The sequence below is a fragment of the Falco cherrug genome, chromosome 1 (assembly GCF_023634085.1).
Source record: "Falco cherrug isolate bFalChe1 chromosome 1, bFalChe1.pri, whole genome shotgun sequence".
Taxonomy (NCBI): domain Eukaryota; kingdom Metazoa; phylum Chordata; class Aves; order Falconiformes; family Falconidae; genus Falco; species Falco cherrug.
The window spans coordinates 39,627,144-39,649,763 of NC_073697.1; the positions used below are offsets into that span (position 1 = coordinate 39,627,144).

A 22,620-nucleotide genomic window follows, 5' to 3' on the forward strand; every position below is an offset into this window, starting at 1 on the left:
GAGGCATCTCCTTCTTACCAGCTTAGCCCATGCTAGGCAGGATTGGATCTCTGCTCCACCCAACCCTGACACCAACCTGTGCCCCAGACAGAAGACCATAACCTGTTTCTTTTCAAGTTGTTAAATCCCAAGTTTCAAAGTGAATTTCACATTTCAGATGCTTCAGGGCTTGTATCGAACAACAGTGCACTGATAGTAACTGCCTGACTTAATGGACTCGTACTCAAAAGCACTTCAAAAAACAAAAACCAACAAACTGAGACCTAGCAAAGTGCAAGAAGACCAAAGAGCATGACCAAAGGCTATCCCAAAGGAAAGGAGTGCTCCAGAAATTGTGTAGTACCAAGGTCATGAGCTAGTCAGTTGAAAGAAACTAACTGAGAACTAGCAAGAGCCACAAGAGCAGAAAGCCAATCCAGAAGGGTCCACAGGAGCTCTGGTGCAACCCTCCTTCCCTCCGATCGTTGGTTTGGGAAGCTCACTTAGAGCAAAGTTTGAAAGCAACAAAAATTCACAAAGCAAAAGCAAGAGGAAAACAAAGCTTGACATCTGAGTCAAACTGATAGTTACTCCATCCCGGTCCACCAACTAGCCCAATATGGCTAGCAGATGCTGGCGCTGCTACCTAGGCCACCTCCACCAGAAGAGATGGAGAAGATGGGAGAGAAATACCCTCCTGATCCCTCTGGGCAGGGCACCAGCAGCCCAGGTCAGCTCCCAGCCAGCCCCAGTCCATCAAACAAGGAACATACGGGCACCAATGCACCTGAGAATTGGTTTTAAAGCCAGTTTTCTACGGGATGAAGATGCACGTGGCTTTCCTTTAGCTCTGAAGCACAGTGACACAAGAGCTGCTGCTTGTCCTATGGAAAACCTGGGGTCCTGCAGCAGGTCCTGGCACAGCTTCTCACTGCTTCCCAGCGGCTTGGCTAGGAAATAGTTAACTATAGAGGAAAATAGGTAAGATTTCCCCCTTTTTCCCCCTTCCTCCAAGGTAGACACCCAACACCTCCTTTCTCACAGGAGCCAGGCTCCTTCCTCCCAGCAAATAAGGCCATTACCCCCCCTGTCCCACTGCTGGAGCTGGCGGCGCAGCATTGTTCCCCGGCCCTGTCTATAGGAAGCAATATCTATTTTCCATTTAGACGAGGGTAAAGCCTTTAATTTCACCCTCCTGGCTGCAGCTGGAGTTCCCTTTTAACTGCTTGGCCACAGGAGTGAAGACAGTTTTATATGGAAGAAAATGCTGAAAAGGCCACTTTAATATGCCTGCATGTGAAAAGGGGAGAGCTTTTCATACTGCACAGTAATGAGGGTCAGCGGGATATTACACTTCACCATATGGCTAATTTGCACAGCAGGTCAAATGCTCTATTTGCTTTTTAAAGACGGCCCTATAGATTAAGCTGCACTAAAACAAAACACATCCAAAAAAAAAATTAAATAAATAAAGAAGAGTGAGGAGGAGATGCCCTCTAATGTTCAAGCCTGGCAGCACATCCAGCAAGGCACACAGGGGGCTTTGCTAAAAAAAATAATCAAATCCGAAGATCAAGTGGGGTAGGGATGAGACAAAGCGCAGTGTTTCGGGGAACCCCGCCGCTTCGGCATCACCCCCTGTCTGCCACGGGTTACCTGCGCAAAGGACCATCCCTGCTTAACGAGGGACTCTGGTGATGAGCGCGATGGCCCTCATAACCCATGTTTGTCTTGGCGAGTCCTTGGTGTGGTGGCCCAGGCATGACCCGTGGAGCTGCTTCCCGTCCCAGGCCGGCAGCTGCCCGCACACCTCCCAACAAATCTGGTGGGGAAAGATTAGGGAGCCGCACGGCTGGGATGTTTGAAGAGGGTAAACACGCTGATTAACGAGCCTGGCTTTTGTAATCACCTCCCGCCCTCCCCGCCACAGCAGAGCGTTAATTTATTAAAAACCTTAACAAAGGGCCTTTATTAGTGGCCTTAGCTTGGCGGCTCCTTTCAGAGCATTGCTAATTTCATCTAATAAAGCTTTAATTGACTATTGCTTTTCACAGCCTCTGACCCGGGTTGACAAAGGGTGGGGCCACGCGAGCCAAAGGAGGAGTTTCCATCCCAAAAAAGAAGCCTGGCAGCTCGCAGGGATGCAATGCGCTCAGCTGAACCTGACAGATGAGAATTCTGGAGATGAGCATCACCTCGCTCTGCCTGGACCAGAAGCCAGCTTCTTCCCACATCAGCCCCTTTCATAGATGCTCCAGTTTTCCCAAGAGAAAGAAATCACAGTTTGATGAAAAATGTGAAAATTTTATGGCTTGTGTGACACAGAGGGGAGCAAACCACTCTCTTCTCCATTTAAGACCAAGGAATTCAGAAACAGACAACCAGACCGTGGTGCTCACCAGCTTCCCAGCCCATGGTCCCACAGTAAACTGGTGCTGTAGAGGAAAGAAAAAAACCCAGCATTTTCTCCTTCCTCTCCAAGGGATCAACACAAAAGCAACTGCAGGAAGGTCGGGACCAGAAGCAGAAAGTCAAATACCTTTTAGCTTTGGCCACGACGAGGGGTTCCCATCTTCTTGCAGTGGGAAGCCATCAACAAAGAGACAGCCAACTGCCACTGGCAACGTGATGGAAAATTGAAGAACTGAAGACTTAAAGGTAAAAAAGAAAGCCCAGAACAACTAAAATTGCCAGCACAAAACTGCTTCTTCAGCTTGATGAGAGGCTCAGGTGGCTCACTTCTCAACGTTTCCTTCAGAATCACAAGCCAGTTCTGGTGCTAGCTCTGCTCTCAGGATCCTAGCCCAGGACTCACTTGTTTTGTGTCAACCACAGAAGCAGGAATCAAAGATTGCTGCATAGCTAAGCCTTCACTGATGATAAATAAATAGGAATTTCTAATCCTTGTAACTGCAGGGGAAAAAAGCATGACAATGAGAATAAAGTGCCCTTCAATTGCTCAGCCTAGGAAAGAAATACTTTTTGAAATGCCGCAAGTTCTTTCACCTGTTATACATCACTACAACCGGGAAAATCAGACATTCCCAGGTTTAAAAAAGCAGTAGCCTCTGTTCTGCAAAGCAGCTAGAAGTATTTTAACCTCATTCAAATTAAAAAAAAATTTTAAAAAATAAATCAGAAAATGTAATGTCTTTCAAACCCTAGGCAAAACTGGAGCAGTGAGGTCTTCCACCACACAGTCAGTCACACAGCAGTGCCCAAGAGCTGACAGAAGACACTCCCTGTCCTGCCTGCACAGGGCTCAGGCCGGTGTTAGAGATAACTAAATAAAACCTGAATTTAACCAGCAGGAGCAACCAGCTTTCCTAACACAGGCGTGCAAACGCTACGTGGCGGCAGAGCAGGCAGAGCCCGGGAACGGCGCCCTGCCTCCTACGCTGGCCAGCACTAGACCTGGTGTTACTGAAAAATAACACAAGAACAGGGCAAACACTTAATCCAACTTTTCCAGCACAGTTTCTCAGCCTCCAGCAACTCACAGTACAGGGACGCCCAGAGCCACAAGCCAGGTCTTATTATTTAATAGCCCTTGATGGACTTTTTTCCATAAATTTGCCCAACAGCTTCTCTTGCCCATGTAAACTTCTAGTGTCCATAAGACTTTGTGTCAAAGTTTCACAGAAAACAGAGGTTAGAGATCAGAAAAGACTGCAAGTCTTTAAAAAATAGGGAAATATATCCAACTGTACCTTGGGCTGCATTAAAAGCAGCATGGCCAGCAGGGCGAGGGAGGGGGCTCTGACCCTCTGGTGAGACACCCCCCTGCAGTGCTGCCCCCACCACAACATAAGGCAGCTATGGATTTGTTGGAGCAGGTCCAGAGGAGGCCACAAAGATGGTCAGAAGCTGGAGCAGCTCTGCTGTAGGGACAGGCTGGGAGAGTTGCGGGGGTCCAGCCTGGAGAAGGGAAGGCTGCGGGGAGACCTTAGCGCACCTCCCAGTACCTGAAGGGGATGCAAGAAAGCTGGAGGGGGGGCTTTTCACAAGGGCGTGTAGCGATGGGACGAGGGGCAATGGCTTTACACTGAAAGAGGGGAGATTTAGATTGGATATAAGGTCAAAATTCTTCCCTGTGAGGGTGGCGAGGCGCTGGCACAGGCTGCCCAGAGCAGCTGTGGATGCCCCATCCCTGGCAGTGTCCCAGGCCAGGCTGGACGGGGCTTGGAGCAACCTGGGCTGGTGGGAGGTGTCCCTGCCCGTGGCAGGGGGCTGGAACTAGGTGATCCTTAAGGTCCCTTCCAATTCAAACCACTCTATGAGTCTATGGTGATGAAAACAGTGCTTATAATTTCATATTCTCTATTAAAAAAATTCAGCTTGCATGACAAAATTGTAAGAAGTGACTCCTTGTGCTATTGTGGCTCAGAGGAGGTAAAAGCCACCAAAAACCTGCAACCAAGCCCCAAAACCAGGGGCCACCACGGCAGCACAGGCTATGAACACACCCGAAGCCTTCCCCATACCATGGCTACCCATAGAGAATTGGGACTCAGATGCTCTTATCTTCAAAGCGCTCAATGGGCTGGATGGAGCACACTGAAAACATCTCCTAAAAACTATGGAACAAAGGCGGCATCAACAACTCGGCTCTCTCTGCGCAACGGATCTCCCTCTCCCACCAATAAAGTTTATTTCTGCAGCCAGCAAAGCCTTTGCAGGGGTCTGTCAGGCTGCACAGTGCAGTTCTGGAAGGAATTACACCCACCCGAAACCTCATCCTTTCCCAAACACAAGCAGAGAAGACCAGGTGAAGAACTGATGCTCCATGCTCAAACCCTGCAGTAAGTCCACTGAAGAAGAAAGACCAAATATCTATGCACAAAACAGATGGATGCTTTCTTCCAAGTAAAATCACAAGCAGCATGCCTGATTTCAAGCACATTCATGTTGAGAACTTCCCTTCACAACCCATTTCACTTTTCCAATAACAACGTAAGTTTAAGGGGGCTTTCGCAAGAGGAGAAGGGACAGCAATCTCCTCCTTCAATGTTATTCCCCTATTAATTTCACCTCTACGAAAGTTAAGGAGGACCTCCCAGGAAAAAGGGCATGTTTCACATCTATGTTCATCACTAACTCTGAAAGCAGAAAAGACAGCAGCCAGGGGAGAGCAGGGAGAGGACTGGTAGACCAAGACCTGCCCCTCTTCTGAGGCTTGATCAAAGTTTCAAATCAGAAACTTGAGATTTGAAATACAGCGACAGATTCTGTGACCCTGTGGTTTCCTGAGACAAAACAGTTTGTTGGGCAAGAACGAGGACAGAAGCCCCCCAAGGAAATGCAAAACTCTTTGGCCCACCAAAACGCTGCTGATGGGTCAGCCAGAAATGCTCCTCACCCTTATGGGTGCAAGGACCACACCGCAACAGGAGGACTCTGCTGACCAGAGTCCACCCAGACTCAACATCCCTTTCATCTCAAATCCTCAAATGTACTTACCAGTTGACTACATTAATTCTAGCCCTACACAGTTAAATAAGTGCTCTTATTTAACGTTCGCTAAGTCAAGTCACTCATCACGCTGGCTGAGCTTCTTCCATGGTGCAGGTGAAGGCATCTCAGCTGCAAGGAAAGCATCTGCAAGCGTAAGCTAAATACGGGGATTTTAGTGAACGGTAGGGATTCTCAGGGTAAAGCGAGTTCTCCTAACGTGACAGACAAGTAGCCATAGTAAATCTTTCAAGTAACCCAAGATGCAAATCCCACTTGAATTGCATTTTAATAGGTTTAAATGTTAACCAGAAATGCGCTTTCTTTTCCATTAAATATTGGTAGGAAAATGTACTGCTCAGTCATTGGTTTAGAGCTGCTGGGTTCATTTAGCAAGAGCAAGGGAGTGCAAGTTTTTCAGTCTCTACTACCCAAGCATCATTTGTTTTGTTACTCTGCTTAGCCAGGACTGGGTACCACAGATTTTCCTTCAACTAGACCAAGTAAAAGACTCTTACCACAGTCCAACATGAGATTTAACATCACATCATTCTCATTAAAGAGAGTTGGTTTGCTTGTATAAACACTGAACACATGGCCAACCTTTTAAAACAGTATTTTTGTATTTATCAAATCAATTCTTGATATTAAAAAGAGATATGTTCATCCAGAAGGAACATAAAGACAGACTCAAATACTTCAAAACATTTCCCTTGGGGGCCTTTGCTGATCTTAAAAATCTTACTTTTTAATAGCTAGAAAGAAGTAGTACTCCAAATCTGGAGTTGCTGTGCCTGACAAATGAAGTGAAGCGCAGAGCACATGGAGCTGTAAAAGGCGAGAAGGACATTAAACTTTTCTGAGATGACAGCTCGAGCTTTCACAGTTCCTCAGAGTTAATGCTGCTGCAAAGGAGTAGAAAGTAACATGCACAAATTAAGATTTGTCGAAGAGTCTAATCTTCTCCCATGATTAATAATCAAAAGTTTATCTCTGACTGGTAGCAGCACAACAGAAGATCCAGTGCATGTTCATACCCCAAAGACCAGTGACACTGATAAGTAGTCAAACACAAACCATTTTTTCCTATTTTTAATAGCTTTGGTTTTGTTTTCAGATGACAAAATACATCAAGTAACAGTGTACATTTCTAAAAGTTATGCCAATGACCAGCACCATACACAAACCCAGCCCTTTGGCCTTCCCGGTGTCTAATGGAACATTTCCTGTAACTGCTCCAAGGACAGATATGTAAGAGACCTTCTCCTACCATGAAAAGGCTTTTCTGTATCAACCTCAACCTCAATTCTGCTTATAGACTTCCCAGCCACCTGCATATATGTCCTGAGCATCTGATCCACCTGCTCACACACTGATCAACTCAATCTTCTCTCCAGTATCCCCATGGACACAAACCAACTTGAGGCAAGGGCGATGAGTTCATGGGGTTTTTTTTGCTAAGACTGAATCTTTTAGATGGTACCACAAGGCACAGAAGAAAAGCTTGTCCCCTGAGTTGTCCAAGATTAACTTACTTACAATTAGTAGCCTCGCATCCCAGAAGCCGACAGACTCCTGAGCAAAAGGATACAGATTTCCGAACAAGATCCTAAAAAGGATTAAACATTCCATTGGCACTTTGCAGCCTTCCTATCGTCCATAAAACCAGTCACAGAGTATGTATCTGTCCACATTGCTTCTCACCCTTAGAAATCTGAAAATACACCCAAAATGTGTTTTGCTGTTTCAGATTGACAGCCACCTTGCAGAGAAATTCCACCAAAGCACCACCACTCAGCTGCGAAGCAGAAGAGCACAAGACCCAGCAAGTGTCAGAGCAGGGCTCTCCTTCCATAGAATCATTTATGTTAGAAAAGACCTTTAAGACCATTGAGTCCAACCGTTAACCCAGCACTGCCAAGGCCACCACTGAACCATGTCCCCAGGCACCACAGCTACCTGTCTTTTAAACACTCCCAGGCACGGTGACTCCCCCCAGTCCCCGGGCAGCCTGTTCCAGTGCTTGACAGCCCTTTCGGTGCAGACATGTTTCCTAACATCTAATCTAAACCTCCCCACATCAGACTTGCATGGGGACACGTACATTTATCTCAGCTACAACTAGCCCTGTCTCTGAAATGTGAGTAATAGGTTCCTTACCCCACAGATATGATTTGTAGTTGAGTATTTTCTAGGGGAAACCATAAAAGAATATGTAGTAACTCAAAGTGACACAGGGCTAAGATACACTAATATTAAGGAACTTCTCTCATCTCAGCATCCCCCAAATAAACCTTTACTCTGCAGCACAGGATGCAATGCGTACATACGAAGCATCCTTTCAAGCATTTCTGAGAGCCCCAAGTGAGCTCATATTTTAATAGCTAAAGTGGAAACTTCACACATTTTGCACCGAGCTTTTCTTTCTGTGCAATCCCTCCTCCTATGGAGTCAAGCCCTTGGGTCTGGAGCACCCAGCCCCACGCCAGCTGACAGGCTCCAAGCTGGAGGAAAGCAATCGCCAAACCCCACACCGGGTAACGCTCTGAAGAAATCACTGCACGCTCAAACAATGGGATATTTGTCAAAGTACAGCTTGATCACCAGCAATCATCTGTTTTTCATAACTACATTTGACCTAAACTGAATTGACTGAACAAGTAGCCTGTGTTTCTCATTCTGGAAAATACTGCGGCGCAGCTTCCTCTCCAACCCCCCCTTCTCCTTTTTAAGTCATACTTTTGAAAAGTTACAAAGCGATGATGTAGACAGATATTTCCTCATTATAAACAGCAGCAGCTAAACATTTTCAGGTTGCATTTTTGGCGATCTCCTCCCGTTCCAGGTGACCTGCAAGGTTAAGCACATGGGGACATGCCTTTCTCCTCCACTTGCTTTCAATCCACCCTCTCTGCAGAGAAAAGCACAACCCAACACTTCCCAGCGTAAAAATGAGCAGAGATGGTGTCTCACCACGTGCTCTTTTCATAATATATTTAAAATTCATTAAAACTTTATAATGAATGAGCTGCCAGGGAAAAAAATATATTCAGGACAAGCCCACAGAGTCTTCCATGCAAGGCCACCGTGCATAAAACCTCTGGGAGGCAACTGTCTGCTCGTAGGAGAAAGCTTGCTCTCCAGTCTCGAGGAAGAAAGGAAGCAGTGGAAATCAGTCACAAGATTTGCAAGGAAGGATGCATCCCCAACAGCTAATCAGTTCTTGTCAGGGCTTCCATCAATTAAGGAAAAAAATTTTAAAAACTTAATTTAAGAGGAGTGCAGAATGAGTTCTTGAGGAAGATGAAGGACAGGTCCAGAGGGAGGCAAAGGAGCCAAGGGAAGAGGAAGGTGGAAGGATAGGAGGCAAAACAGACTGAGAAGAATGCAGTCTGCAACAAATCTCACCCATTTTTCACAGCCTGCTTAATATTGTGCAGCTTAAGCCGTATGTCTCCTACCAGAGAGCTAATTATCACTGGCAGGCAGGGGCTGCGTTCATTGTAGCCACACGGGGTGGGGGGAAAGCCCCTAAATGGGGATACTGCCATGAGGAGAAGGTGCTGTACTGCCATGATGTGAGCTTAAAGCTCTTCATTCCTCCTCTCCCTGAATCCAAGCACGTACTCGGAAGGAGCAGGAAAGCACCCATCCCACACACCACGTTCCAGTACAAAAACGCAGCTCGCTCCTACGGCTCTGCTATAAAATGTTTGCATTGGGAAATTCTATGTGTGTATTTGGTTTTTTAGTTCTGCCATCGCAGAATGCGGGGCAATGGTCAGGGAGCAGGAAGAAATAAACACAAGAAACTAACGAACAGACTTGCTGTTCCAAGCACTGCCGAGGAGCAGCACATCCAGTATTAGCTATAAACTCTGTATCAGGAACAAGTCATGTCCTAGCAGCCCACTTCCATGTTTGACAACTGGAAGGTTTGCCCCTCTTTAAGGCCACGATTGATATAAACCGAATTCAAACAGGCACACAGGATGCTGTACAGCCTACTCCCAACCAGAAGCGGACCAGCAGGACCTCTGGTTTGACCAGCTCTCAGCTCTGCCCACCTCAGCCAACGCATATGAAATAATTATGGGTTTATAGGAAACTTAAGTCAAGAAGCCAAATGACCAGGCAGTGAAATAGCTCTGTTACACAAGGAGACGTAAGCACAAGAACCAGCACTTGGCTCGTTTGAGCAGAACGAGTTCTCCTTCCCCCTACACATCACCCATGGAGCTCTGCTGGGTGAAAGCTGCCTTTGATCCCTCTACTCCCTCAAAATGCAGATGCCAAAACTGGCAGAAGCAACTGACAGACCAGAGGGGCATCCCACCATTCAGAGGGTCCTGGGCAGGCTGGAGAAGTGGCCCAACAGGGGCCTCATGAAGGTCAACAAACACCAAGTCCAGCCCCTGGGGGAGGAACAGCCCCAGGCACCAGCACATCTGGGGTGACCAGCTCAGAAGCAGCTTGGCAGGTAAGGACCTAGGGCAGGGGTCCTCAAACTATGGCCCGCAGGCCAGATATGGCCCCCCAGGGTCCTCAATCCAGCCCCTGGTATTTACAGAACCCCCCAGCCGGGGGTTGGGGGGGGAAACCAAGCAGCCGCAGATGACTGCCTGCCACTGCATCCGCGCGCCGGCCCCCTGGTTAAGAAGTTTGAGGACCCCTGACCTAGGGGTTCTGGTGGACACCAAGTTGACCATGAGCCAGCATTGTGCCACTGGAGAGAAGGAGGCCAAGAGACTCCTGGGATGTGTTTGGCAGAGCGTTGCCAGCAGGTCGAGGGAAGTGATCCTTCACCTCTGCTCCATGCTGGCAAGACACAGCTGTGTCCAGGTCTGGGCTCCCCAGCACAACAGACAGACAACACTGGAGCAAGCCCAGTGAGGGACCATAAAGATACTGAGGGACGGGAGCACGTGACATGCAGCAAGAGACCCGAGACTGCTCAGCCTGGAGAACAGAAAGCTCAGAGGGACCTTCTCAACGTGTATAAGCACCCAGTGGGGGAAGTAAAGAAGGCAAAACCAGGGTCTTCTCACTGGTGCCCAGTTGTCACAAATACAAAGATTTCCACTGAATGCAGAAAAACATCTTTTTACTGTGAGGGTGACCAAACACTGGATCAGGCTGCCCAGAGAAGCTGTGGAGCTTCCACCTCAGCTGGACATGGTCCTGAGCCACCCCACTCTAGCTGACCCTGTTTCTGTGGGCAGCTGGACAAGGTGATCTCCAGAGGTCCCCTCCAACCTCTGCCTGCGATGCTGTGAAGGTGAATACAACCGCAGCTTCCCTCAAGAGAAATAACGTATATATGGTGGACACCCGTACAAGTCAACGTACAGGTTTTAGGGTCTATATACAAAAATATCACGAGGCTTCCTATATAGCAGCAGCTGCAGAAAGCATGTTCTGTGGCATACCCAAGCTACGGCTACAATAAAGAGTTTGCTATATTGTTCCATGCATGTCCTTTGGTTAATGTTTGAAACAATCACAAGAGGGAACAGGAACAACTTTTTGGACTGTTATTCCCAAAAAGTTTTTTTATCCAGAAGGATTCCAAGGCGTTTTGACACTGTATGACACCATGGCTGAGGCAAGACAAGCTGGAGGTAGTAAAGCCAGGAGAAAAGATTTAAAGGCAAGAGACAAATCCCTGCTCTCATAACAGCTCTTGTGGGTTGTTCAGTGTCTGTAAGTAGATGATTACGTCTCCACAAAGCACAGAAACTAGAAGATCATAAGTCACCCAGACCTCCAGGTACCAGCTTCAAATGATAAAAGAGATGAGACACCTTTCTCAGAAGCCAAACCTCTCATTTGGAGGGGTTCAGGAGAGCAGAGCCAAGGAAAACCTCTCTGAGGGCAACCCTCACCTTCTGAACACGTTGCACATATCCCAGCTTTTGTGTACAGCAATTATCAACTCCCTGAATTGGAGCTTTTCCATCACCCTTCATAAAATAAGACCCAAGCTGCCTGCTGATCTCTGAGCTGAAGCAATTTTTTGTGTTGGGATGGCGGTCTGCGTGCTTCTCATCTTCCCACTGCCAGACCACTGCTGCCCCGCAGCAAGCAGCTCCCGCACCACGCTCCTGGAATGCAGAGGCGGTGTTTGTTCATTGTACAACAACTGCCTTGTTTCCACATTTTCCTGAACAAAGGACTGAAATAGGGGGTATATGCGTCATAAGCCCGTCCTGAACATTGCTCACCCTTTCCTGCACAAATATTTGTAAACAGATTGAGAATTAATGTCCAGCCAACTCAAGACCCTTCATAAAAATAGGGTTTTATTGAAAACAGGATGGCAATCATTTCCCAGATACAGTGCATATAGACCTTTAAGATGAGAAACAACATACATAGCAGGAAAACAGCAACCGCAGCTGTGCATCAAGCCATTTTCCAAGACGCATAAAACATGGTGGCTTATTATTTTACAGCCCCCTCCTCCCCCACAAACACACTCTTCTCTTAAAAAAAAAAAAAAAAAAAAAAAAAGTTGTTGTTTCTGGTCAGCACATGATAATTCCCTCCGGGGTTAATTTATGCACAAAATACACAGCTTCACTAACACGCATAGCTCAACAGTCCTTCTGCAGAAGGATCTTCCTAATGCCTCTTTTTCTAGCAGTCTTAAAGAGTCCACATCTTACACATACTCTGTCGAGGACCAGTTACAAAGGCCAGGGTAACTAAAATACTCAACAGCACAAGGTAAGGCAGGGACAGCATATTCTCACAGCCTTGCTTCCATGCATATCTTGTTGCTCTTGTTTTTCAGTGATCTGCACACATGGAGTCCAGAGGCAATGCTGCCAAGGGCAGCCCACAGGCAGGACCCTTCACTTCTAGGAGGGGTTCCTCATCCTCTGCTCTCCTTCCAGTTTTGGGGATAGCCAAGAAAATCTGGAACTGATCCACCAGGGTCACATTTAGGTGTAGTGTTATGTTGCAGTACCTCTCACATGTCACTACAAACTGGCACTGAGTGCCATTTCCTTATTTTTAGGAACAAAAATAAATCCTAAATACTGACTATCAGCATCAGCCCAGTGAAACAATGTCACTTGTGATCCAGTTGCAATAAAAAAGGGCTCTAAAAGTGTTATGCAAAAGAGCAGCTGTAGAGATATTGGTGTACTACACACTGAAGCAAGGCCAGCAGTGGCCACCGAGGTAACTGAAGGAGCTGGAGCACACAAGATATGAGGGAAGGTTAGGAAGAAGAAGGGTAAGGAAGCATATCTAATTCAGGATTTACAAGGTAGGTGGAGCCAGGCTCCCCTTGGAAATGCACAGCAAAAGGAGTGGCAAGAGACAAAATTCAAAGAAATAAATTCAAATTAATTTAATGGGGGGGAATACAGTAAGGGCGGTCAAACACTGGGACCGGGACCCAGAGAGGCTGGGCAGCCACCACCCTTGGAGATCCTCAAAACTCAGCTGGATGTGGCTCTGAGACCCCTGACATAAAGTCCAATTCAGCTCCGAGTGGAGGGTTGCACAAAAGTCCTCCGTGAGTCTCTTCCAGTCTAAACAATTATGAGTCTATAACCAGAGGATGAGAAAAGAGTGGGAACACTTGATAAAGATTTCCCTTTCTGTTAAGCTGGGGTTTACCTTAGAAAACTCAACGCTCTTGAGGGAAATTCTTTGCAAATCAGCATCCTTCCGTCTCTATCACTTGTTGTTTTTGAGATATCACCACTTCTGGACACCACCACAAAGTTCTCTGGGGTAGCTGAGGCATTTTCCAAATATTCCTGGGACCCTCCTGAGTCCCAATGCCTGGAAGCAAAGCAAAGCTTAGGAAGAGCCTTCCCCTTCCCACACTTACACAATACAAATAGTGGTGTTGGTCTTTAGCATTTTTCAGATGTCCTGCGTTCTGCACCACTCCAGGTTAACATCTCATAACAAATGCTCCTTTGAACAAAAGGCCCTGAAATAGTTAAAATACTATAAAAAAATAACACAGTTCCAACAAGTGGGAAAAGGCAAATGTTACAATGAAGGCTGCAAAGGTGATCTGAGGAACTACAGCACAATGAACGTCACTTTGGTCCCTGAGGATGTCATGGGCTGAGTCCTCCTGGGACACATTTCCAGGAATATGAAGGAGAAGGGGACTGGGGAAAACCAGCACATATTTAACAGGGAGGAGTCATTCCGATGATCCAACTGCCTTCTATGATAGAGTGATAGGATTTATGGATGAAGGGAAAGCAGTGGGTGCCATTGTCTTCAGCAAGGCTTTTGACATGCTTTTCCATAATATTCCTGTACCTAAATTCAGATGTCTCAGTCTGGATGAGTGATGAGCTGGATGGGCAAATAACTAGTGGGGCAGTCAGGTTCAGAGGACCATGATTAATGAACTGTACCCTACATGGGAGCTGGTAACAAGTGAGGAACTAAAAAGGGTCTGCTCTGGGACATTCCCTGCTTAACATCTTTATCGGTGACTTGGGAGAAGCAACACAGCATGCTCTCCTGTACTTTGCAGAGGACACCAAACTGGGAGGAACAGTCAATACACCTAAGAGCAGAGTCACCAGCCAGAGAGTCCCAACATGCTGGAAGAATGGGCTGACAGGAACCTGATGAAAATAAGGCAGGAGAAATGCCAAGTCCTGCACCTGGGAAGGAAGAGCCTCCTGCAACAACACAGACTGGGTACTGACTGCCTGGGGAGCAGCTCCATGGATAAGGACCAAGAGCCTTGGCAGACAGCAAGCTGAACACGGGCCAGCTGTCTGCCCTGGCAGCAGAGGTGGCCAACAGCCTCCTGGGCTGTATTAACAGGAGCAAAGCCAGTAGATTGAGGTAAGCGATTATCCCCCTCTATGCAGCACTCGTTAAGGCTGTATCTGTACCCTGCATCCAGTTTTGGGCCTCCCAAATACAGGAAAGACACCGATAAACTAGAACGAGTTCACTGGAGGCCACCAAGATGGCTGGGGCTGGAGCACTTGCCCCACAGGAGAGGTTAATGGAGCTTGTTCAGTCTGGAGGAGTGACTGCTTCAGGGGGACCTAACAACCACCTTCAATACCTACAGGTAGGGCATGGAGCAGAACAGGTTGCCCTGAGAGATTTTACAGTGTTGGTCCTTGGAGGTTTTCAAGACCAGGACAGATAAAGCCCTGAGCAAGCTGGTCTGATCTCCGAGCTGCCCACACTTTCAGCGAGAGGTTGCACCAGAGACCTCCTGGGGTCCCATCCATCTGGAATGATTCAATGAAATCAGGTGAACAGAAGCTATATATTTCCCCCGGCCAGGACTAACAGAGTTAGCCACTAAGAGTAGAATGGGATTGAGTGAATCAGGATGAAATCAGCATTAAATGTAAAGTATCAGCATGTTTTCAGGGACTGCGCAGAACTTTGCAAAGCCCTGGGAAAGCACAGCTGCTGATCCTAACCTCAGGTGACAAGAAGTCTGCATCAGGCTATTGTAGTAAACCTCTCTTTCCCCCCCCCCTCCCCCCTCTAACATGTCTGTTTTCCAAGCTGAATATTTTAAGAATCAAGACTGCCTGTGATCATATCTAGCCAGCTTAGAATGAACACTGATTTCTTTGCTGCTTCTTTGATCGAAGCCAAGTGGTTTTCTCATGGGTAATAAGGTCACAGGGTTAAAAGAGCAATATGACAATTACAAAAGTTAAATCTATTGCCACTACAGACAGACACACTACCCAGGGTCCATTAGCACGTAGTACAGAATGGTTATCACAGGTCACTGACACCAGTTCACTCTAATGGCTTTTCCTGTGTCCTTATCAATCCAGTGCACAAAGTGTCTCACCCTCAGCCTTTCCCTATGATCTCAGTGCTGTGTTTATAGCTATCTAACTCCACCAGGCACCAGTGGGTCAGCCAAGTCAGCAGACAGTGAGATATGCCAGGACACAACGATGGGACAATCTGCAAAGTGTCTGAGATGAACAAGGAGTTACCAGAGACTTCGAGAAGGAAATTTTTTCCACTGCCCCCCCACCCAACTCCCTCCCCGCCCCCGCAAAAAAAAAAAGTTTTAAAGTTCCCAAGGACACGGAGGGAAAAACTTTACAACACTCATCTCAAAAACAGAAGTAAACCACAGACTTTCCATGGTAGGGTTTGTGTTTCAGTATCAAATAAAAGAAACAACTAGCGTTACAAAGAGAAAAAAGAGACATTTTCATATGAAAGAGAGGGTTGGGTAGCCCTTATTATTTGAATTGTGGTTCCTATAAGAGGCTTTCTCATCCCTTGAAAGAAGAACTTCAATTGTTTTCCCCCGTTACGAGAGAACAAACATTTTGGTGGGGACGCTGGAGCTCCCCCCCGAGAGGTGGGAAGCGGGCAGGAACAACCGGCTGTGTCACTGCCACCACGGGCAAGCTGATGAGCAACCAGCCTGCCAATTTACTAGCCCACAAAGGCAGAAAAAGGAGGATTAATGCAGGCAGCACAATTGCTAGCACACTTCTAAGAGAAATAAAAACATACAATTATTTAAGTGGAGGGCTGGGAGGAGACCAACAATCCACCATCGGATTTGAAGCATCTCCCACTTCAAATGAAATCTGCTTGGCTTGGAGATCCAAACTGGTGTCTCCCATCCTCAGCCAAACAGTTCCCCCTTGAGACCCTGAGCCCATGAGTCCCCACACAACTTCTGTGACCAAAACACAGCAATTCTAGCAGTAAGCAAAAATAAATGCATGTTTCTCCCTCCCAAGGCCACTGGCTCCACACAGCTAAGAGATATTAAACATCATATTCTTCACTGAAATAGGTGAGCAAAAATGTACCAAGTGGGTACAGTTTATGCACAATGCTTGCATTTTAATACAGGCATTTAAAGACATTTCTACACTGATTATTTTTAGTAAAGTGGATGGGTTTTTTTAATTATTTGTTCTACATTTTTTTACCTTTCTTAATGTATTTCATGCATCAAAGCAGGTTTAGGGTTAGAGAGGCTTGGGGCAGAAGCAATGCAGCAGATAAAAATGTCAATGGCGAGATACGACAAATTTATAGTAAATAGCTGTCAACCGCTATTTATCTAAATTATGCAGCTCTGGGATTCTCCAGAAATACTTCATCAACTAGTAGGCAGCTACAGTTTTAAGCCTGTATTTACATCAGAATCTGCTCTCTTTTTCTTTTTTTTTTTTTTTTTTGGACACTTGTTCTTTACCCTAAAATGACCCCTTTGTAGCTCAGATCAAAGAGCTGGGAGTGTCAATACCAGTGTCTTCATGAACATGTTAAGAACCTCAAAGTAATTCGTAACCAATTAGCATAAAGCTAAAAAAACCCACCTAGCTAAGGCAAACCCGAAATGAGTACTAACAGGCAACAGCACTGGCTGAAGCAGAAGGCTTAAGCGACTTAAATCACCGTCAGCTGCCTATGAGACAACTTCTTGGGAGCACCCTCTGTGCAAACCGCTCTGACTTTTTTGGGTTTGTTGTTTTGGGTTTTTTTTAATTCCTTTCTAGTCTTCATTCACTCTTTGCTTTCTGCCTTGCTACAGCTTACGGGAAACATGAAACAAAAATTGCTTTTCATTTTCTGTTATGTAAAGCAAAGTAATTCCATGTCTTGGCCTTGAAATACAAGGCACCCAACAGCTGTTCAGATGCTCCAGCAGATAAACCATCTGGCCCAAACCTCACCTTTCCTAATTTATTTTGGATATCGATCAAAGCAACCGGAGCATTACATAGACTTTGGTCAAAGACAACATAAAAGATAAAAAAGTCAATAGCAAAATCACTTCACTGAAATATTCTTGTTTCTTCTTTATATAATAATATTACCATTTTCAACAAACTTCTCTATTAACTCAAGGAAAAGATATACCTGATACCAACAGCCTAGCAGGCTAACCACGCTGCAGATGAATGTCCTTAAATAGCACATTGCTGCTGAAGAGAAACTAAGTGGGGTTTAGCATTTACCATCAGCTAAAACTAGACACGGCCGTCGGCCAACTGACCAACGAGACCAGGACAGATCCCAGGACTCACGTCACCTGGCTCTGCTGCCAGCTCCCCACCTTAACCCCTTTACATGATGCTCTTGCCACCTGAAGAACCACTATATCCACTGTTCCAGCTAGCCTTTTTTCAGTTTTCCTAGGAAAAGGACAGTACACATTTGTCTAATACTATCAGGATTCCCACCAAGACACCAAGGTTGTTCAGCGGTTACCAATTCATATCGATTTAAAACAAGACCTGTCACCCGAGAAGCCTTTTCCCACGCAATTCAGGGGATATTTGCTGCATGCAGAAACCACAGAGAGGGCAAGGACTTGTTGTTCAAGGCACTGTTTAGATACATAAACCCATATCCTGAAATCAAAGGGTTATTTGAGCAGAGAAGAGTTATCCGTGTGTGCAACTCCCAGTATAATACACAAATACCCTCCTGTGATGTTTTGCTCGATATCTGTAGATATTCAAAATCTCCCCTACGCCCATTTCTTCCTCAAGACACTGTCAGCCAGCCCGTTTCTCACAAGAAAAGGAATCGCCAATGAATAGTCCCATAAAGCATCCCACCAGGGCCTGTCCTCCCGGAGCCACCACCACGCCAAGGTCCAACTCTCAATTAACCCCCGCCTGACCTTCCTTCACTTTCTTTCCCCCTCCTCTGCCCTTCCTGAGAAAGTTCAGCGTTTCCTGGAAAAGTCTCCTTGCCTGTTTGATATTGTACTTCGCCTTGGTTGCTGAAGGAAGGATTTACAGGTGCCTGGCCCCCTCTGTAAGACCATGACCGAAGGCTGACCTCCCGTTACAATATGTGAACTTCTGCCCTGCTGATAAGGCTGGCAGATATGAGTAGGATTTTTCAAATAATCCTTTGGGAATTTATAAGCAGCACAGCCATAAAACCGAGGTGACTGGAAGGTCGATTTCACTAAAAATAATAAATATCTCAATGTTTATTCAACGTGGGCCTTTTTAACTGCAGGCCAAGCATTTAGATAACGCTATTGTAAATGACAAATATTAGGATTTTTTGGTAACTATTACATTATGATCCTTCCGTCTGACACTGATGTGACTATTTCCTTCGATGCTTGCTGGATCTCTGACATTGTTCAGCCCAAGCTGGGCCTCGAAAGCCAGGGCAGGATTCAATCACAGGTCAGGAAAAGGGCAATCTTCTTTTCAGGAGCCTTTACTACGGCTGGTTACCTTTTTCTCTTGCTCCCATCTTACCAACACACTTTCTTTAGAGCTCTGCTGTATTTTATTTTTTCCTCATTACTAGGGCTTTTGGCTGAAATAGAGAAGGAGTAGGGGAAGAAGGACCGCATAAGCTCAGCTCAGGCTGGGGACAGAGGATGCTCACCCCTGCACTGGGTTGAACCTCCCCGCCACAGAGACCCCTGCACTATCCCCAGCTCCAGCAGAAGGCAATCCCCTCCAGATCCAGCACAGAGCACCAGCCACGAGACCTGTCTTCGAGCAGCAGCATTTCCCTACCACAGTCTGGAGGACCAACTGCTATTTCAGATTAAAAAGTAAAGCAACAAGAAAACAACAAAGCCCCAATAAAAAAACAAGACCATTTCAAATGCGCAAAACTGTTATATCCCCCGGCAAAAGCTCTTCATCCTCTTCATAACAGCTTTATGTATAAATACACAATTAAATAAATACCCCTGCATTAAACAAATGCATATAAGCTACACAAATAGGATTCCTAATCCTGTTTTCATTACACGTATTCTTCACTGAAGTTTCTCCAAATAAAGTGACACTTTGAAATCCACAAAGTGTTTTAGACCAGTTGTAATCTTCAATTAGCACACTCCCTGAACCGGGCTCCCAAAACCGGGTTTGAAGAGGAGGTTTTTGTCCAAGATAAACAGAGTAACACATTTTGGGTAGGTTAACTTTTTCATTCCAATAAAATATCATGGCAATGTAGCCAAATTACATAATTATTAACAGATGAGGGCACAAAAAGATTTTATATAAATGTTCTTATGACAATTCTTTTCCTTTCACAAATTCGTTTGTATGTATTGCTGGAGAAACTGGCTTTAGAAGTGCCTTAAAAACAATTCTCTCTCAAGCTTGGCTCCACCGTGGCAAGGGAGGAAAGCTGTGAACAGAGTGCTCCTTTCATCTGCTGCCTGGGCTTCAGATTGCTCAACCACAGGAGAAGAGCCCTCTGCAAGCTGCCTCCCTCCAAAGGATGTTAAAGAATGGATGCAAACACAGGTTCTTCGGGCCTGCAGATACAAGGCTCATACGCTGCTGGAGGCATCTTAGAAATTAGAAAGTTGAAGGGCAAGCTACAAAGGGCATCTTATACACCCTCGTTATAAATAAATAAGAAAATCAATGCCTTACATACTCATACTGCCTAGGAGAAAACACAGCTCATCCAGCAGCCTACATCCGCAGGGATGGGAGCTCTTCTAAGAAGCTCTCAAGAACACAATGTTGCTCAGAGTACACTTTTCAGACAATAACCAAACACCGACACATCACAGTTTCAGTTTGGCTGTGTGTTTCAGCGCACGCAAAGCCTATTGGGAAGCTGGGAGTGATAAAGCCAAACGGTGGATTTGGTGGGACGGCAGCAGACCTGCTCCTGCCAAACAGTATTTGAAGAGCGGCAAAGTTCTAAGTGCAGCAAACAATACCTTCAAAAACAACTGCTCCCCCACAACTTCTCCATTTGTGCTGAATAATGAAGCTACTGTGGTCAAAGAAGAATTCTTGGAGAAAAACTGCATGACCAAGAAATATGTATATTATAAACCCAGGGTCTGCATATAATTGGAGAAAATATCCCTTTATATTTCTGTGGCCTGCATGAAGTAACTGTGAGGTTTTTACTCAAATCCATCCACCACTGGCCTATTTTCTACCACAGGTAACGCACTTCCTAGCTAGGTGAACATTAATAAATGTTTTCCAACCTCCTCCTTCCAGCAGCAGCAATGGAAGGAGCGGCAACACATAGTCTTCTTTAAACCATAGTCCAGCGTCAGCACTGGTTTCACGGGCGGCAGTTACTCACCAGGACAGAGTATATGTGCAGGCAACGGTACACCGGTGAGAAGTCCACCAGGTCCTGGGCCCCAGGCACCTAAAAGACAGCAGGAGATTGGTGTGAAATAGGCAGAAGACATCTAGGCAAGTGCAACTCTAAAATACCACGTACAGGTAAGTGCAACTCCAATGCATGCAGGCTCAAAAGAGCAACACCAGGATTTCAGGTATGTAATAATTAGATTGATAATTGATATCTATCTACCTATATCTGAATTATAGGATGTATTTAATATATCCTAGATTTAAAAATTTTAAAGATACTCAAAGCAGGAAAATTTCATTTAATATTGGTCTCGCTCTATTTACACTCCCCTAGGGAATCACATTGTAGCACTTGGACCTCTGTTAGCCAGCTCAGCAGAGATTTAATTTTGACCATAGGCTTAAATACAAGTTCAAGCATTCTGGCACAAGCTATTGCAATTTATGCAATGTCAGGGGGTGGGGGGGACACACGACACATGACCTTATTCTCTAGATTTCTAATTTGATTTCTTTAAAAGCACAAATTCTTTTTTTTTTTTTCCCCTTAAAAAACATGCGCCACACAGACTCCACCACCTTTCAACAACACAGTGAGTCTTGCACAGGGACAAGGAAGCGCATTTCTGAAGGGTGGGATGGAGGGAGGGAGGGCGAGAGGAAAGATCAGAGGAGAAATTTGCATACAAGAAGCTTGTGTCCTTTGGATATGTTCAAGCCAACAGAGTATTAAGCTTGTTGGCCAAGACATAAAGCTAAGCAACCACCCTTCTCCCCCAAAATCCAGAGAGGAGGGGAGTGTTCTGTTGACATGTGGTGGAAAAAAGGGGAGAAAGATGAAAGGGACCAATGGACAGGCCTGGGAAACATGTTTATTTGATATATTTTTAATTACACTTAAGAGGCATTTCTGCTAAAAAGGAGGTAGGATGAAGAAGAGGGAAGTTTCTAGCTGGATGAGGGTATGAAAGCCTCATCCAACCGTGCCCAAAGTGCCTGGGGTGAGTGGTCCTCCTTGTCTAAAGCAATGGCTCCAAGCAGGGGAGTGCAGAAATGATGGGCTGGAAAGGGAATATGGGAGGTTTTGCTATTTCAAAAAACTACATAGCCTCCTGTATAATGCAGAACCGGAGCTGTTAAAAGATCTCCTCCATGCAGAGAAACTCAGTCCTCAGCGCTGCACAGGTTCTTGGTTAGAGCTGAAGCAATGGCAAAACTACGGAGCAGCAACACATGGCATGGGAGCATCCCATCCCGTGCCAGCAGCATCGCTCGAGACCCCCAAAAACTTGACATTCCCAACCTGACGGTGCGGGGAAGGGAAGCAGCCAGCTCATTGGGAACAGACAGATAAGAGTATTACTGGGGTATAGCATGAGCCGGCTCATCCATCCCACTGGGCTTTCCTTCTCACCCTGGCAGCAAGCACTCCGACATGCCATCTGAGTGGGTCTTACAGACAGGCAAGGTTGGCTCACCAGGAAGGAGGAAGGTTTCCAAGCGAGATACTGGGCTGGAATCGCCCGTGTGACCCTTTCCATGTCAAACCTGGCTGTTCAACATGCCCCAGCTGAAGGGTTGCAGCTGAACCTAGAGCAAGCAGCTGTGAAACAGAGCTCACCAGTCTCACTAACATTCTTGCTTTTAGCTTTTATAAGACTATATTTGACAACTGCAAACGACGGGCAGCAGTTTTATTGTGTTAATGCCAATTTTATCATGCCTTCCTTGCCATTTATTTTCCATTTGCAGCCTCCCAGGTCTTCTGTGCTCCTTAAATAGCTCCCAAAGCCATATTTCAGCTGGTTTGTGGACTCTTCGGGATACAGATTTTGCCTTGCTGTAGTCCTCCGGCATAAAGCGCAATTGGTCTCCAGTTGGTAGAACAGTAAAACGCTTCTGGCTCAGAAATCCCTGATTGCGAAACTGCTGGAGATCAGTAAAGCAGACAGAGAAGTATCGGTACTTGCTCGACCCAGCCATTCTCCGGCGACCACCATCAGCGTGGGGAAGCTGGACTGCATGGACCTGAGTCCACCCTGTGTTTTTCTAAGGGAGGAGAAATCTGTCATCCCTTCACAACATCATCAAAGCAGGCAATGTTTTCCTA

The 22,620-nt window shown here is 46.0% G+C and overlaps 1 protein-coding gene across 3 annotated transcripts in view; it reads right to left on the minus strand.

Annotated features, from left to right (window-relative positions):
- The window catches only part of EXOC6B (exocyst complex component 6B), a 312,139-nt gene that overhangs the window by 135,160 nt on the left and 154,359 nt on the right, over positions 1-22,620 (minus strand). For all 3 annotated transcript variants that reach the window (XM_055706488.1, XM_055706484.1, XM_055706491.1), the window contains exon 8: positions 20,494-20,562. In XM_055706488.1, the coding sequence (XP_055562463.1) occupies positions 20,494-20,562 (69 nt within the window). The remainder of the gene's footprint in view (positions 1-20,493; positions 20,563-22,620) is intronic.